General features: G+C 36.4%; 2 protein-coding genes across 6 annotated transcripts; one reads left to right on the forward strand and one right to left on the reverse strand.

Moving 5' to 3' along the window:
• LOC109715225 (nucleolin-like) lies at window positions 218-11050 on the reverse strand. Of its 5 annotated transcripts, XR_002217549.1 has the most exons (16): window positions 10897-11050; window positions 10560-10763; window positions 10134-10478; window positions 9295-9755; window positions 8556-8645; window positions 8228-8470; window positions 7545-7769; window positions 6022-6133; window positions 5460-5624; window positions 4850-5043; window positions 4673-4760; window positions 4537-4586; window positions 4059-4127; window positions 3930-3958; window positions 682-732; window positions 218-469 (listed from the first exon to the last, which is right to left on the reverse strand). XR_002217549.1 is itself a non-coding variant. In XM_020240133.1 (15 exons), the coding sequence occupies exons 2-13, from the start codon at window positions 10723-10725 to the stop codon at window positions 4062-4064; spliced, it is 2205 nt and encodes a 734-aa protein (XP_020095722.1). In that variant the 5' UTR covers window positions 10726-10763; window positions 10897-11050; the 3' UTR covers window positions 218-732; window positions 3930-3958; window positions 4059-4061. The 5 variants fall into 5 exon arrangements, 3 of the variants coding, with proteins under 3 accessions (XP_020095722.1, XP_020095723.1, XP_020095721.1); XM_020240133.1 differs by having other exon boundaries at window positions 218-732; XR_002217548.1 differs by having other exon boundaries at window positions 222-469; window positions 682-3958.
• LOC109714815 (rhodanese-like domain-containing protein 8, chloroplastic) lies at window positions 12684-17391 on the forward strand. Its single transcript, XM_020239522.1, has 8 exons — window positions 12684-13031; window positions 13206-13259; window positions 13379-13528; window positions 14379-14553; window positions 14901-14992; window positions 15949-16052; window positions 16363-16635; window positions 17034-17391. Exons 1-8 carry the CDS (start codon window positions 12684-12686, stop codon window positions 17185-17187), a joined length of 1350 nt encoding a protein of 449 aa, XP_020095111.1. The 3' UTR covers window positions 17188-17391.

An 18408-nucleotide genomic window follows, 5' to 3' on the forward strand; every position in this document is an offset into this window, starting at 1 on the left:
GGCATAGTAATCATTTCTTTGCTCCTTTCTTTTTTCTTTATGTGATTAACTGCACTGACAGATAAACAACCACCAGTTAGCGGTAATCCAAGAGTATAAGAGTCCAAACACTTGAGTGTGTCTTCATATATATATATATATAAAATAAATAAATAATGGGTTGTTGTCCAAGCATCAAAAATCTAGTCATGAGCCAACAATAAGCACAAAGGAACCATTTGTACAAAGAGAGAGCCATAAGATTTAACAGTTGTATCAAGAAAAGAGCTTAGCTTAACATAGTTACCGTATTCACTTAAGCATTAGCAACAAAATAATGAAAGCTTCACAAACAGATTATACCCAAATATCAGATGGATCATTTGAAATCCAAAGAAAAATGAAAAAAAAAAAATCCAGCCCAACTTGCAGCTCATTGCAGCATAATATTATGCCTTGATGTTGCATTTCAATGTCTATGCAGGCACACCTGAAATATGTAGCTACATAACAATTAAAACTGATAAAATTATATATAGTAGAAGTCTACTTACCTGACTTACCTTTCTCCAGTGTCTTGAACCAAATGAAGCATTTCACTCTCAGAAAAATAGTGCGATTTAATGCTTTTAGTAAAAAAGTCGCAATACTTTGCTACTAATTATTTATATTCATGTTACCAATTATATGTAGTTCACTCACCTGTCTTGTCCGGTGCTTGGAATAACAAAAAACATTCGGCAGTAAATGTAGCTGCAACAAACTTGCACAAAAGAGAGAGTAAAATAGCTAGTACTTATTCAATATTCAGGGATTTTAAATATATCTGTGAGCATAATGTTAGCGAAGTAACAGCGAAAAATGACTAAATCTAGATTGAATCAACAAATCCATGTTAATGCCAAATTTATGCCAAAAAGAAAAGAAAAACAACAACAGTTGTAACTATTCTTAAAATCCTTGCAAGCACAGCACGGCAGCGCTGGAACATGACTACGCAATTGGATGGAAGAAAGGTATCACAATTAGACCCATCTTCTACTAAGTGATCACAAATCACTAAAAGGGTAAAATGTATCAAATAGTTCTACCTCCCCAATATTGCAACTTAATCCTTGAATTTTCTACTTTGGCCATGTTTGGTCTCACTGGAGCTACTTGGAAAATGCTACTGAGTAGAGCCATTTAAAAAAGCACTAGTAGCTTTTCCAGTGATATCCTCTGTAACAGTTTGATGCTGCTGCAGAAGCATAAGCTTCAAATTGGACCTTTCATTACTAGGATTGGAAAGCTCATTTCAGGTTCTTACCCCAGCAAAGCTCCAGATGTCTATCTGTTGTGTCAACTTGACCTACCTTCTCTGTTGTGTCATAATCATGTTGTTTTTGTGTTGGCAAATCAACTCGTGAAACACAACAAGATAATTTCCTATCATAATCAGGCAGAGACAAACCCACTTAAGGTAAATCTAGACCCATTTATTTCATATCGTGTCCAACTCAAAACATACAAGACAATTAATAGTAACCTCAGCAATTGCCGTGACAAGAATCTAAGATCTTCAACACAGTTAAAATGGGGCAATACCATCTCCATAAAAGTAAGATCCCTTCAAATGATAACTTGAGTTTTATGAACAAAACACATAAAATGGGATATTGCCATCTAACTAATAGAAATAAGATAACTTCTAATGTTAACTGAGTTTCCTAGGCACATATATATACTTGCAGAAAATTAGCTAAAATAGAATTGACAACTCAACAATTACAATTATGTTATACCATTTACATATACAATTTAGAAGGAACTGCTATAAAAATATGTTCTAGCATAACTGCGTGATAAATTTCTCATGAGCATAAAAGTCCGATTCCTCAATTAGCCATCGCAAATTCGTAACCTACTAAAAGGCGTGTACAATATATATTAAACTTACAACTATCTCTAAAGAAGGAAAAGACAGAAGAGAAGGCAAGCAAAAGTCTATAGTTACAAGAACAAGCCAATATTTCTGTAAAAAAATATGGCAATGATATTTTTCAAACAAAAATCCCATTATCAGATCAGAAAACTGCCTGGCAGTTGCATATTGGCTAGAAGTATTCATGGAAAAAAGCAGATGGCAGGTGACAGACACTATGAACACAAAGTAAGGTTTGAAACTTTGTCAGTGGTTCACTAGCTTAACTATTAACTCCACTTGTTACTACGCAACCAATATTATTCCATGTGAAGTTCATGCAAAAAATAAGAATTAGAAACTTGATAAAGTTCAACTACGCAAAATATCAAGAAATAGATAATAGGAGTAAATTGAAACTTCATAAAACACAAAAAAGAAAGTATGTCATCTCTCCTCTCCCTTTTGCTTCAATCTTTCTATCAACACTATACTATTTCCTGTCTTGTTTTTGCAGACAATATTCAGGCATTTTAAAATTCGATCGCTTATAAATCCATGCTTGTCTTTCTATCGACTTCAAAACTGGGGCCTCCTATTCAAACCAAGTTTATGACTGAACCCTTTAGTTACGAAAACCCAAAATCTCAGTAAAATTGGCTCTAACTGAACATCAATTCACATGCTATATTGCACGCCATGACATATATATTCCAGCAGATATTCAAACATGCTATTCTTGAACCTGTCAAAGGCCAATATTTTGGTTCTGAAACTTCAACATCTTCTTTGTAGTGTGGTATATAATGAAATAAAAGGATCAAAAAAAAGCACTGACATGCTACTAATAATGTGTTCTGACTTACTGATTACACAAACTATGGTTACCAGTACGAAGCTTCATTAAGTAATCCTATAATATACCTCCATATCACTCACAAAGACCGAAGAAGATAATTCAGATTAGCATCCAATCAAATACAAATTTTTGGCCAAAATTGAATTGAAATAGAATTCAACCCTCTAAGCCAATATATGCAATTGTCCATTTTACATTTCAAAACGACCATTCAAACCAGTTTCTCATTTTGTACATATATCACGGAGCACATCACACTAGCCATAACTAACGTCAATACAGGATTTTCATAGTTCACCAGTCCATAACCAGAAATCAGTATGTAATAAACAGTTAATAAGATCACCAATAAGCTATCTTCGTTGAATCCCATCATTTTTTTCCATTTTCGTCCTACAATGCTTTTAGCTTAGTAAAAGAAAGCAGCTCATAAAATACAGTTAAACTTATCAAACCTCAAAAATTCTTCCAACATCACCCAGATTGAAACACTGGAAACAAATAAAAGATAAGCATCCTTCTGACAATATATATTTGCCTCCAGGCATAAGAGCAACTTACATCAACTTCAATTGGACTTTCCAGTTCCCCAGTAAAAACATCGAGGGCAAAAAAATTTCTTCGATGAAGAGCATCCATTAATTCCAAAGATTTACTGTATCAAAGCCAAACAAATGAGGAAAAGAATATCAACAACTAACTATCCTGTTATGAAACCATTAGTTCTCACATCTCCTTGCTGTTTCATCAATTCATTTTGGATCAGAAACTGATTATACTGTTCTGCTTTTTCTCTCATTTATTCATGAATAACTTGTCAAATCTTTCCGTCAAAACAACAGAACCATAAACTCCACCTCCAGCAAATAGGAAGTCCATATATCACCAAATGAGGGCAGATTATTCATTAGAAGTAACAGATTTTATCCCTGCCTCAACCTCAAGGGGCTTTACATCTGATAATGAGATCATTCAACTGAAATTATACAAAGTACTTCCAATCGTCTTTAGCAGAAAAGGCATTGCCCAACTACATCCACATACAATACTTACGAACCTACTTTTAGGGTTTAATTAAAAGAAAATGACAAGAAAAACCCACTACTTCAAAATCTAGCTATCAAAGTTTAAATATTAGACGATTGCATTGGCAAAAGAAAGATAACTCCAATTGTTTAGAGAACTCGCCTTCTGAAGCATCATCCGTGCATAAGTCACTGGCAAGAAAATTAAGGAAACAAAGTGAAATGAGACCTTCAAAAAATAATGTTCATACTGGTTTCCCCAGACGGATTATCCGTCAGCATGTGATATTACCATCTAATAGTAGTAGCCACTGCCAGAGTGTTCACCCCTGTACATAGATGAGTATGTGCTACCTCCATACTGCAAAGTATAGGAAAATAAGCAAGAAACTTGGAGGTAACTTTGATAACATACAAATAAAATTTAAAATGTAGACAATACCTGAACTATAGGGAAGTTTGAAATGGATAACAGAACTCCACAAATTTTGGTTTTACTACCTAATCTTTCATTACTTTATAAGTCAGAGAATTCCATCAAGTTCTGTTAGAGCTGAACAATTTTTATCCCATGTATGAGAATATTCTGTCAGGTAACAATAATCCTCCAGGTCTTAAAATATTCCATAAAAAAATAAATAGTTGATGAAGCAATATTATATGGTTAGGTAGTAAAATCAAAATCTGAAGGTCCAATTAACCATTTCAAAATACGTTATAGTTCAAGTCTATACATTTTTACCTAATGTAAAATGTATAGCAATACTTACATCTGAACCAAAGTAATCACGTGAATACATGCCACCCATTCCTAGCGAATCTAGAGCACAAAAAAGAAGTAAGCACTTTTCACAGGAACATTGGAAAAACTCATATGTTATTCCACTTAAGTAAGAAGATCTCGACCTCGATAATGGCTTCCACCCAACATTGGGTCAGGATGATCAAAACGAGGACGTACTCTTGAAGGCTGCAAATAACTGGACTCGTATTCCTGAAAGTAAATTATATAACACAAGTAAGCTAACCTGAGATGGACGGTAACAAAATGTTCAGTGTCTAGCGTAAAGAGGAAGAACTAACCATAGCTGAAAATGGCCGCTTGACACCATGGCTAAAATCTCCATAGAAATATGGATCTTCCCCCAGATGGGTAGCACCATAATGCCTGCCAAAATCACCCTGTGGTGGAAACTGTGGCCTTCTTGGTGGAAATCCTCTCCCCCACCCTCCATCAAAGGCACCACGTCTCCCTGACCCTGAACCCCATCTACCTCCTGCTAGTGCCAAAATTTATTGTAAACATCTGAGAGATTTACTAATATGCCCTTATAAAATAATTTATTTTCAAGTACAACATGTCCTTTGGAATCTTGATACCTTACATATTTGTGTGCCTTATTACTCTTGCACATAAAAATGTTCCTACTTAATAAAACATTTTATTAATGCAAAATCAACTCTACCTAATAAGATGAGTCCCCATGTTAAGACAAGGCCATTTTAGCCAAAACAATGAAATTTAAAAAGACAGCACTTTCAGCGGTATATATGAAAATCCATATTTTACAAGGGCATATATGTAAATAGATGAATTTCCAGGAACATACATGTAAAAGACCACAAATAATACTCGAGATAATAAACAACCACAGTTAGTCTTCTCTCACTCAAGATCAGATCCTCTATTTACCTCGAAAACCAAATGGCCGCCTCCCTTGGAAGTTAAAACTCGAATTTTCAAAACTGTTATCAGCGATAAACCTTCCAGTTCTACCGCGTCCATGTAGATTGAAACCTCTGTTGCCATGAAATCCTGCCCGATTTGGGAAAGACCTGCCCCTACCAAATCCTCTACCTGTTGAAACATGTAGATATCAATGCATGGCACAGAATGTAACATAAAAGGTTGGGACCCCCTCAACTCTCGGCAATTTTGAACGAACCCTCAAACATTCTTTTTGTTGATTGGCATGCTGTCAGTTTGTGTTTGTTTTGTTTTAAGTTAGTTCAATCAGTTGAATTGTGAATTCCATTACATTTACTGACCCCATTAACTGTCATCTAGTAACTATTAACAGAATGCGGTAAATCCATCAGCAAAAAGAGCGCTCAAAGGCATTGACTTTAATCACCATTAACTGATGGAAATAATTAAAATCATAACAACCAAAGTTGACTGGCCTATAGTTGAGGGGGTGTCTGTAAATCTCTATCTAAAAAGTACATAACATAAGGTGATATTTAGGACTTACCAAACCTATTAAAACCACCTCCAGAGTATCCAATGCGAAACCCACCACTCATCCCACCCTTTACAGCTTGAGTTTTGGGTAAAGGATTGGCAAGCCTAGCTCGTGCTTTCGTCTGGATGCTCATAAAAGTCAGTAGAGTTTCAGGAACGATAAAAGGTTATACAAAATGTGATAGTCAACATCTAAGTAGTTTTTGTGTGTTTAGCTCTACAAAAACTGTATCTCTACTGCAAATTAAATATCGCACAACATCATTACTTAGTACCCTGTCCAAAGGAATGGTAATATGATCACCTATTAATTTGTTGCTAATGTGTGTTATTTAAAGGAAAGAAAACATATAACAGCCCAACATGAAATAGAAAATCAGAGATAGCAGCATTGTGAAGTATTGGACATTCTTTCACTTTAGATAGGCCATGCATAAAATAAAATCTACCAAGAAATTTACAAAAACATTGAAACAACTGGTGATACAAGATGCAAGTAAAATCAAGAGAATCTCTCAAGAAATCTAAAAAGAAGGGAAAACAAAAATAGTAGAAATAGTAATATTTACAAAAGAATTTAAAAAGAATATTTGAGAACAACCTGCTTTATTTATCACGTGTTCGCCCAATCTTTTTTATTACAGAGTCGTTGAATTTATTTTACCTTATATTATAAACGGTCATTCTATTGCCAAATTATTGTTGGGAAACAGTTTAAAATAGTCATAGAAGAACAAAGCACTTAATGAAAACACTTTCCAAAAAATCAATAATACACGTCCTATTCCATCCTAGCAGGAAATAAAAGGCAATTATATGAGATTGTAAATGTGTCTCAAGGTATGATTAAAATCATGTTATCAAAAAAAAAAAGTTTAAAAAAGAAGCAAAAATGAGCTACAAATATTAATCTACAAGCCTCGACGAATATAGAATCAATGGAATATGTCGTAGGACAGCAATCTAATCTTTGTCATTCTATGATACTGCTGATTAAAAAAACTAACCAAATATGTCTTTTACAAGTCAATTACCTAAACAAAATCATAAAGGCCAAGCCCATAACTATATAGGAGAGATCATGTTGAAGAAAAGAAACACTGAAATCTATCTTGATACCCTATTTAAATGTTGGTATTATGAAAAAGATGCATGGTGCACCAAGATTTCAAATTTATTGCCCATACTTATTCACCAAAAAACTCTGAATGACTAGAACCACACAACATTCGAGTCTTGCAACAAAGGGCAGGGTTTACCAATCAAATTCTTAGACCATTGAAAGTCTTTAGTGATCATTCAACATAACACAAGTGAATGAGGAGTTATTTACCAACCCTTCCCTCTCACTGGCGAATACTAAATGCAATCTGATGGTTTGAAAAATGAATAATGTCGTCCAAAATCAACTAGTCCACATTAACCAAAGAACCTGAATTTTCATGGCTAGGGTTTCTATGATAAAAACATCACACTAAGAATCTTATCGGTTCTTAATATGACAAAGTAAAAATAATATCAGCTCTCAAGTACCTTGGACCTGCCATCATCCCCCAAGTCAGTGTCATTTATGCCTTCAATGCAAGCAACAGCTGCTTCATGAGTAGTGAAGTTTACAAATCCAAAGTCATTCCTCTTGGCAGTGGACATATTGCGAGCAAGCACAACACGCTCTATCTCACCGTACCCTTTAAACTGCTCTTTGACACGATCTTCATCCCAGTATGGTGGCAACCCATCAACAAAGACAGATTTAACCTGTATTGACCATAAAAAAGAGATGTCAGATACAAACAACTGCAAGGTGAGAGAGAATGACTGAAAAAGAAGAGCACAAAGACTGACTTAGTTATTTAGAGGCCAAAAGATTATGGATTTCTTCAACTGGAGAGTTTTGGACTGGAGAGGGTTAATCTCTTTTTGTTCACTTAGCTTGAAATCATCTACTGTATATAAATCTACCTCGGTAAGTTCTTAATTTTCATATACATCTAAAGAAAGTGCAGATTCTTACAGAAGATATACTGATGTTGAGTTGGGGGAGTTGTCGAACTCATGGTATGAAGTTATTCTTATATTAAATAAAGCCTTTTCTAAAGAGGAGCATCAACAGAAATCTTGAAGGATATACATGAAAGTTCATATTTTCAGGGTTATGTAAATAGATAATTATGTAGTCCTATATATGTAACTATATGGCACAGGGGATAGAATACCTGAGCCATGACTTCTGGGTCCGGTTCACGTAATGGCTCCGCGAATGCAACTTTTGCAGTCCTCTCTGGGTGCCCAAAAACAGCATCCGGTTTCTGCAGACGCTTGTAAGCAAGCATTGCATCAGCATGGCAAGAGAACTCGAGGAAAGCAAAACCCCTACTCAGACCCTCATTTTGGGTGTCCGCAACAAGAGTGATACTTTCAACTCCTTCTATCCCATAATCTTGCAGCTTCCTTTTAATCTAAAATATGAAAAACAAATTGATTACCACCATTAGAACTTGATAGATTGTACTCTTTATAAAATAGGAAAAAGATAAGCCTTACAGCCTCCTTTGTCCACGTATTGCAAATGTTGCCTAAGAATAGTGTGTCGTTGTCTTCGCTTCTAGCAATGCCACAGCGCTTACCACGTATCTGCAGAGCGATAACTGGTAAGTAAGATTAACCATACAAATGAGGGTGAAATATTAAGATCGACATGTGTCGATACTATTGTCAATTCCAATTAGTAAAATAAATGGCTGCCTTTACACCGATTCGGAGAAGTTTAAATAACTAACACTACCACAGGAAAATTACATAATATAAATGCACAGATCTCAATAATATATATCCAATAGATATCATTTGATAAATCAAAGAACAACACCAGCAACCTCAGAAACTTCAGAAATCCGCTTACAGCTTTCTAATACCAAATACTGAATAGGCATTTCAGAAGCAAGAAAAGCAAAACTTATTCTCTGCCAAGTACAATCCAAAGAAGTGGTAACAACTGCTTTGGGGCACAATTTATCTGGTCACACCGGTATAATCAAGGAACTTCTATTTCCACCAAATCATATAATAGTGCTATTCATATTTGGTCCCCAGTTATCCCCATAATTATCACACATATCCTCATCATAAGCATATCCATGTGATCATTGCAATTATTCCTCCAGCATAAAACCCATATAAAAATGATTTTGTTCTCTAATGTTCAGGATAGCAGGCTAAGATGAGGTTAAGATAAACTAAAATATATGCAAAGAGAACAGATCAAAGAGAATAATTATCTTACCACAGGACTTTTCAATTCAGCGAGTGCCCTAGCTGCTTGTTCCTTACTCGCAAACTTCACAAATGCAAACCCCTTATTCCTATTAGTCGCAAAATCTTTGTGAAGCCTGACCTCAACGACCTCTCCAATAGGCTCAAACGCCTTCCTTATATCCCCCTCCACAGCATCCCGATCCAACCCACCAATAAATATCTCCTGCTCTTTCTTCAACTGCCTCCTCTTCGCCATGTCCGATATCTCCATCTGCTCGTCCTCTTCAACCTTCGCACTTTCTTCTCCTCCTCCTCCCTCCCCTTCTTCCCCTTCTCCTTCTTTTGTTTCCTCCTCAGCCATGACCTCCTCTTCAATAGGCTCCTCGAATTCTTCAGGGTCTACCTCCTCCTCCTCCATTTCTTGGAGTCTTTCTATATCCATCGCTTCATTACTGGAAGGACCATTTTCTGTTTCATCATTCTTATCTGCTGCAGGAGAAGCATAATTACAAGTTCACATTCGGCACAACAGATTAGAGAAGTTCAACATTCACCGAGAATCAGCTAATTCAGGGAGAAAATAAGGAAAAGTTTGACTAGGAAAACCATAAACATATGAACTAAGGATTCTGATAGTAAGAACTTGTTATTTTCTTTTTAATTAAAATCCAAAAAGATAGTAGATGATCTCTCTGGAAGAAAACAATTTATGAACTTACAGAAAATTCTGTATACAATATAAAGCTTATAAACAGCTTCTTGTCTTTGTTCGCATGCAAGTGTTAATAAACTGTTAAAAATTTATTATGCGAACCAAAAATTCAAGAATTATTCATGAATTTAGAAAAAATTAGAGAATATAGTTACCATGAGCAGAAGTGCCCTTTTCTGGTATCTCCTCTACTTTGTCCTCCTCCTCGGCTTCCTCCTTTGATTCCTCCTCCCCCGCTTCCTTAAGAGCTTCCTCCTCCTCTTTCACTTCCTCTGTCGCTTCCTCTGTCACCACTGCTTCCACCTTCGCTTCCTCTGCCACAGCCACTTCCACCTTCGCTTCCTCCTCGCACGCTTTCTCCTCAGCCTTTGCCGCAGCCTTCGCTGTACCCAATTTGACTTTCCCAGCAGCTTTTTTCGCAGGGGATTTCGCTGGAGAAGCCATCGCCGCCGCCGCCGCTGCCGGCTTCTTCTCACCCGACGGGGCAGGCACTTCCTCAACTGAGTCAGGCATACAAACAAACACTTTCAAGACCACATCCTACAAATCAAAAGCCTTGATTTCTTTAAAAGGGTTTCTACCTTTCTGCTCGGGGTTGGGCTCTGCCGAAGCGGCTGATTTCGGCGTCGCTTGCTTGCCGCCGCCGCCTTTCCCGGATCTCCCTCCGGATTTCGGCGTCGTCTTGGGCGCCGCCGCCGCCTTCTTAGCCGCCGCGGATTTGGGGGTTTCGGAGTTCCGAGTCCTCATGCTTCCGAAAAGCCAAAACTCTGATTCGATTATCGCACCTGCGGATCAAGAAGCGTGGGAAAGAGCGGGCTTTTGATGAGAAAGGTGTCGTCTTTGTTGGGGAAAAGGGATCGGAGAGGGGTCGAATGGGGAAACCCTCCGATCGAATTCGAAGGAGATGTTAGGGCAAACCTGCGAGAAAAATCTTCGTTCGATCGACGAGAGAGAGATGAGCGAGCTCGTAGGGTTTTTCTTTCCCCGCCAGATAGTGGAGGATCGATTTGCAGGAGCACGGTGATTAGTAAAGCACCGCTAATAGAAATTCTCTTTTTTTCACTAATTGGAAAAAAAAACCCCTTATATTTTAGCCTATTTATTATAAACCTTTGTGAAATTATTGAGAGGTGAGAGATCTAAGTTTGGAGCTAGTGCAACTTTTGGTTTACTATATTAGGAGGTTGTTTGGCTTAGATTTAAAAAATTTAATGTCCCTAGAATTGATTTTACTTTTATAAAATTATAAATTAGAAAAAAACTCAACATTAAATGTAAAAAATGCATGAAGTTGTGAATTTGCATCTTATTGTCACACGTATCGTATCATCTATTTTTAATAGTGACACAAACTCAAAAGAGTATATAATTTTAGATTATTTCATAAATTATGTGGAAGCCGAAATATCACGAGAAATAAATGTTATAGTCTTGAAGAGCCAAAAAGTCATGAGAAACTTCAGAAATTTTATAGAAATAAATATGGATGGTAGCAAAAAGACATAAATAAAAGCTTTTTAGAGCCACTTGATTTTTTAGATTAGATTCTCTAGAAACAATAAATGATGCATCTTTATTTGTCATAATGGCAATAGGTTTATAAATAATAAAGCATTTTAGATTTTTTTTTTCAAATTTCAAAAGCATATCTTTCATTTTTGTATTTAGTTTTCAAGAACTAGTAGGCCGAGACTAATAAAATTGATATAAATTTGTCATCTTCAAGAAAAAAAAAACTGACGTAAGCAGCAAGTTAAATTAATTACTGTGCGTAAATCGACCGTCCCTAGAGCAAGTGGCAAAGGATTTGATAGTTGGTATCCAAGACCCAAGTTCAAATTCTAGTTGATTTACATTTCAAGCTAAATTTATTTTTAAATAAAATAAACGAAGCGGTAGCGTGCTATCTATCTCTTTAAAAAAAAAAAAAAAGAATACGTATCTGGAAAGAACTATTTCATTCTTGAAGGGATATAGAATTTTTCGCAATANTTTTTTTCAAATTTCAAAAGCATATCTTTCATTTTTGTATTTAGTTTTCAAGAACTAGTAGGCCGAGACTAATAAAATTGATATAAATTTGTCATTTAAAAAAAAAAAAAAAATACTGTGCGTAAGAGATTCCTCAACATATGTGAACTGTAGGTACTTGAACTAATAACTTCAGCCTCGGACTTACATCTAAACAAATGCATCCTAATGTGGGCAGGTTAGAAAGTTTGGAATTAGATAAATATTCAAAAATTTTGAAAGAAAAAAAAAATAAGGGAAAACTTCAGAAACCCCCCCTGTGGTTTCATAATTTCTCACTTTGCTGCCCGGTGGTTTAAAATATATCAATGCCCCCCTGTGGTTTCATTTTTATCTTTTCGATAGCTTTTTCGTTAATATTTAATTAAATTATATACAAAAAAACTTCAGATACCCATATAGATTTATCAAATATTCACTTTAGTATCCTTTAATTTTAACTTTATAACTGATTTAAGAAAAAAAAATAATAAAATTGACAAGAAAAAGAGAAAAAAAGAAACTACAGGGGGGCAAAGTGAGAAACTACGAAACAACAGGGGGGTTTTTGAAGTTTTCCCAATCTAAATAATAATATGAACTAAAATTAATTTAAAAAATAAAAGAAAATATTGTCACTACGGATATAAAGGATACAACCCGGTTGTCCAAATGGAGAGCCTTTGAGGATGACGATGGGGATCTCCGCTCAGTATTATGCGCACGCCCGCATACTCCATCTCCTCCTTCCTCTCAAACCCCCCTTCTCCTCCTCCTCCTCCTCCTCCTCCTCCCTACTACGCCCTAATCCCTCTCCTCTCGCAACAACAACAACAACAACAACAACAACAACAACAACAACCTCAAGGGGCCTCCTCTGCTGCTTCTCCTCCCATGGAAACCCTCGGCGAGGGCGCGAATCTCGAGGCGGCGGGGGAGGCTCCGCGGAGGGCGAGTCGGGGTTCGTCGTTGCGAGCTTCTACAAGTTCGTGCTCGTCGCGGACCCGGAAGCGGAGGTCGCGAAGCAGCTATCATTTCTCCAGGTTCTGGGCTCTCGTAATCTTGTTCTCATCACCGTTGAGATCTCTTTTGTGCTTAAATCTGATTTCCTGTACTGTAATTAACACCAGGATATTTTAATTTGGTTCTTCCTGTAGTTTCTTTTCTTATTTCTCTGAACCTGTTATGACAATTCGCATTTATATTGTTCTTTCCAGGAACGTAACATACATGGTCGCATATATGTTAATGAGCAAGGAATTAATGCACAGGTGATTTCTCTTCATTGATCTTTAATAGATTTTGATATAATTTGATGCAGTAAATTCACATATAATATTTGTTCCACATGTATTCACCATACTTAATTCGAACCTCAATTCCTCAACAGTACAGTGGTCCAACTACGGATGCGATGGCTTATGTTGAGTGGCTTAGAGAAGATCCGCGTTTTTCTGATATCTTGGTTCAACTTTCACCGGCTTTAAGTGGGCATGCTTTTCCTCGACTTAAACTGCGGTATAAACCTTCACTTGTTCAGGCAAGCCATATACACTGTTTTCTAATGCATATTTGTTCATGTGTTTCTATTCTTGAAGCATTAAATTCTCCATGCTCTTAGTAAGCACTTGGTGAAGAAGTATGAGCACCCTTCTTTACTTTTAGTAATTTCAATGTCTGGCCTTGACTCTCAGTAGGAACTTGTTCTAAATGAAATAATTGGAGCATGACTGTGCATTTTTAACAAAATAATATCAAGACCACATTTTTAGTTTTGCCTTTAAGAAGCTGGAAGATTGGTTGAGCTATTAGTCATGATGACCTATATGAATTTTGTAAAAGGAGGTACATGTTTGGTGTAGACCCACACACTCTGTTGTGTGCTATATTTTGCATAGTTTTTGTGATCTAATTAATGCCTTCAAGATTCTAGTGAGCTGATGCAGGATACGCACGATAATTTTATGAGAAATACGTGTAGGCTTATATTGTAGATTTTTGTGGAATTTGGAACTCAGGAGCAGCTACAGTTTAGATAATTATTTTATATACGACTCTAATATTTGAGTGTTATATTTCTGTTTATATTCCTGTGAAGCTAAAATGTGCATTTACCTAATGTATTCTACTTCAGCATTTTACTTCCTAAATGATGTTCTCCGTTTTCTTAGTAACTGCCGTAGGGAAACAGAATAAACTTTTGACATTTGTATCATTACTTCGTATATCAATATTATCTAATCTCAACCGAAATTTCCATTAAATTAGAACCAATCAACTTATATCAAATTCCGCCACAAAATTTCTGGTCATGGTCGAGCAGTTATATTTGTTTTTTCATATTTTTTTACTTATTTCTTGAATGTTTAGCTAATATATGTTAACTTCAGTTAGAAGGAGGAGTTTCACACCTTCCTTTGGTGGACCCTTCAATGAGAGCTACACCATTGACTCCGTCTGAATGGAGAAAAAGATTACAAAATGGTAGAAATGTTGATATATTCTCCAGCAACATAGATAGCTCAGCCTCTGAAAAGGAGTTTCTATTACTGGATGTTAGAAATGGTAAGAGTCTTCTTCAATTTTGCTATTAATTATATGGTTTAGGGAGCATATAGCAATACCGAGGTATAAGCGGTAGGCCTGGCGGCATACAACAGGGTTGTTCGGATTCAATCCCCAACCTTTCAGGTGGAATTTGATAATGCCATCCTAGAGGGCTTATTTGATCCGACCGACTGGAATCAATTTTCCCTACCCTTCGTGACCCCCAATTCATCCGAGTCACTAAATCCTCCTTCCCCAGCATCACTCTCCTATCTAATGCTATCCAATCCATTCTCAAGTGCTAAAACCCACCAGGTAACTATATATTGTTCTAATTAAGTTTCTTATTAATCATTTTGGAATAGGTTATGAATGGGATATTGGCCATTTTCGAGGAGCTGAGCGACCAAATGTGGATTGTTTCAGAAGCACTTCTTTTGGGCTCTCGGAGCAAGAGGTATGATCTCTTTTAACAATAACTACTGCTGCATACATGCATGTGTGGAATTAGCCTGGAAGAGAAATAATACTCCTTTAGACACACTTTTGTGGCAACAGACCAAGCTGAACATCCCCTTGGAACAGCCTAAAAGAGAACATCCCTTTAGATAAACCCTTTTCTGCTGGGGAAAAAGACATAGGCTTTAGAGTGCGCCCCTTAGCAATTATACTGTCTGTTGAAATTCTGTCACGATAACCGACTGTCCCTCGCGCAAGTGGCAAAAGGCTTGGTGGTTGGTACCCGAGGTCCCAAGTTCGAATCCTAGTTGATTCACATTTCCAGCTAAGTTTATTTCTAAAAAAATAAACGAAGCGGGTAGCATGCTACCTTTCTCGCAAAAAAGAAATTCTGTCATGATAGTTAAAATCTCCATGCTAATAGTGAGTTAAACAACCCACTCCTCAAAGACTTTTGGCGTAGTTTCTGCACCCGTATTTTGACTTGATATTTCCCTTTTTTTCTTTTCCCTTCTTAGTTTAGTTAAGTGTTTTTTCCTTTTCCTTTTTTCCGAGGCCTCGGTTGCCTCACCTTGTAGCCAAGTTCATTTCCTAAATGAATGAAGCGGTAGCACGCTACCTTTTCTCAAAAAAAAAAAAAACAACCCACTCTTCTGTGTATGTAACATTACCTAATCCTTGTATAGACTGTAAGGTAGAGATTCTCCATGGTAATAGTGAGTTAAACAACCCACTCTTCTGTGTATGTAACATTACCTAATCCTTGTATAGACTGTAAGGTAGAGATTCTCCATGGTAATAGTGAGTTAAACAACCCACTCTTCTGTGTATGCAACATTACTTAATCCTTGTGTAAACTGTAGGTTAGAGATTCCACTCTTGCCACTTTTATGTACATAATTTTTTCTTTGTAATTTTTTGGCTCAAGCATGGAATTTATTTCTCTCAATTCAGGTGGATGCATCAGACCCTTTGACAGGAATTGACAAAGAACGTACAGATATACTGATGTACTGCACCGGTGGCATACGCTGTGATGTATATTCTACAATTCTTAGGTATCAATGCATTTATAACATCGCAATCGTTAACGTACGATCCCTGATCCTGTGCTAGTAGGCATGCTGTTCTCCCTTTAGATGGGGACTGTCCCAATTCGCAGGGAAATTTTAGTTCCGAATAGGAAGAAGCTTTTGAAGAACATTTGCATGATAAGTCTTAAGTTTATAAAAGGCGTGGATGAAAACTCAGATTCTGCACTGAAATATGCGTATGCAGATAGATGAATTTGCAATAGTACTAGCTAAATTCCTCCTTGCTTTTCTATTTTTCGCTTTTTCATTTTTTTCCCCCTCTTCGTAATTCCAGGCAGAAGGGTTTCAAAAACCTTTACACTCTGAGCGGGGGTGTGTCTAATTATCTAAAGAGCGAGGGCCCAGCAGAATGGTTGGGAAATCTCTTTGTTTTCGACTCACGTCTTTCCTTGCCCCCTTCTACTTATAACCCTGAGAAAGATTCCGAAGGCGAGCCACAACTGGTTTCTGAAAGCACCATGCTTGGAAAGTGCTATATATGTGGATCACAGCTTCTTGATTTCAGGCACCGCAATTGTGCAAATCTCGACTGCAATCGGCTTTTTCTGTAAGCTATTTTCATTTTCCGTTCGGCTGACTTACTAATTTGAGAGTATACTCCGTTTTTGTGAGTATTTCGTGTAGAATAGTGTAAGGGTCTGTTTAGCCAGGTCGAGTTGAGCTGCTACAAGAAGCCTAAATGCTTTTTCATTCAAAACAACTTGAAACTCTCCAGCTGCAGCTGAAAATAGACGCTTCACGACTAGGGCTTATGCTTTTCGCATCCCGTGTGCTCATTCTTTTGCTTCCTTTAAGGCGGAAGCTGCGAACTTTTTTGTTTGCCAAGCATCATTCTTCTACTTCGCGAGCAGAGAGACTATCCCAGATGGCCAGCTGAACGAGCAGAAAGACGGCTCAAAACGGCATCAAAACAATGGCTTATTAGTTGTCTGCCATCTCTTTCAGGTGTTGCAGTTCATGTGCGAAAGAGTTGAGAGGCTGCTGCGGTGCGGACTGCGTCGGTGCTCCTCGACTGCGACCCGTTTTACTCGGACGTCAGAGATACCAGAAATGGCACATCTACCGGGACGGCGAGTTTCCAAAAGAAATAACAGCTTAATGCAACGTTCCTTCTCCGTGCCAGTGCTCTTGCATCATGTCCTCACCAAAAGAAGTTGAAGCTTCTTCTAACACACACTAAAAATGAAAAAGATTCACCTTCAATGGAAGGTTTGGTAATTTCTTTGTTAAAATCCGATTCTGATTTTAGACTTAAAGTTTAAATTTGAACTTATTTTTAAATTTAAATTCAGATTTTAATTTTTAATTTTTAATTTTGATTAAATGTTGGTGCATCGCGAATAGAAAAATAATTTGACATCTTAAATGTTGGCGTATCACTAATCAAAACACATTAAATTATTTTCACAATAGTAATACAATAATTTTTAGTCAATTAAATTGGGTTCTAATTTAATTTTAAATTTAAATTGTTAATTTTTAATTTTGATTAGATGTTGGTACATCGCTAATATAAAAATAATTTGACATCTTAATTGTTGGTGTATCACTAATCAAAACACAATTACATTATTTTCACAATAGTAATACAATAATATTTTGTCAATTAAATTAGATTCTAATGATTGTAATAATTTTGAAAGTTCAAGTAAGAAATTATAACAAATTAAATTTTAACGATCCCACCCTCATAGTTTGGGGACCACGCGTGCAACTTTATCTAAACTTGAATTCGAGTGGGGCTAGTTTGGACTTTGGATTGCTAAATAGATATGGTTTCGAATACAAATACAAAAATTAAAATTTCGGCGGATTCAGACTTGAATATGGATTTTGTCTGTACCTGATTCGAACGTGAATCCGATCTGAATCCAAATAAATTTTACATTACATTACATAATATGTATGAAAATTGGATGTTATATTTGAATGTGCATTTTGAAAACTTTGATTTTTAATATAATATTTTTTGAAATACGGTAAAAAAGGGTTTCGGGTTGGATTTAGTTTTGGATTGAATTTTTAAAATCCGTTACATTCTAGGTTTCATATTCGGATTTCAAAATTGATTGTCGGATTTGGATTGAGGTTTGCAAAAATCCGACCCGTTAACATTATCCATGTATCGTCCAGCTTGTATATATATATGTCTAATTAGAGTCGATTATTAGATAACTACAACCGTTAAAGATAATCAACCAATCGAAATTCATCTTAGCAGATAAAATCATATAATTATCTAATTGAATTCGACTAGGATTCGATACATCACGGTACATATATATATACATAATATAATAATAATATTTAGTCACGTACC

This window comes from Ananas comosus, linkage group 9 (genome assembly GCF_001540865.1).
Source record: "Ananas comosus cultivar F153 linkage group 9, ASM154086v1, whole genome shotgun sequence".
NCBI lineage: Eukaryota > Viridiplantae > Streptophyta > Magnoliopsida > Poales > Bromeliaceae > Ananas > Ananas comosus.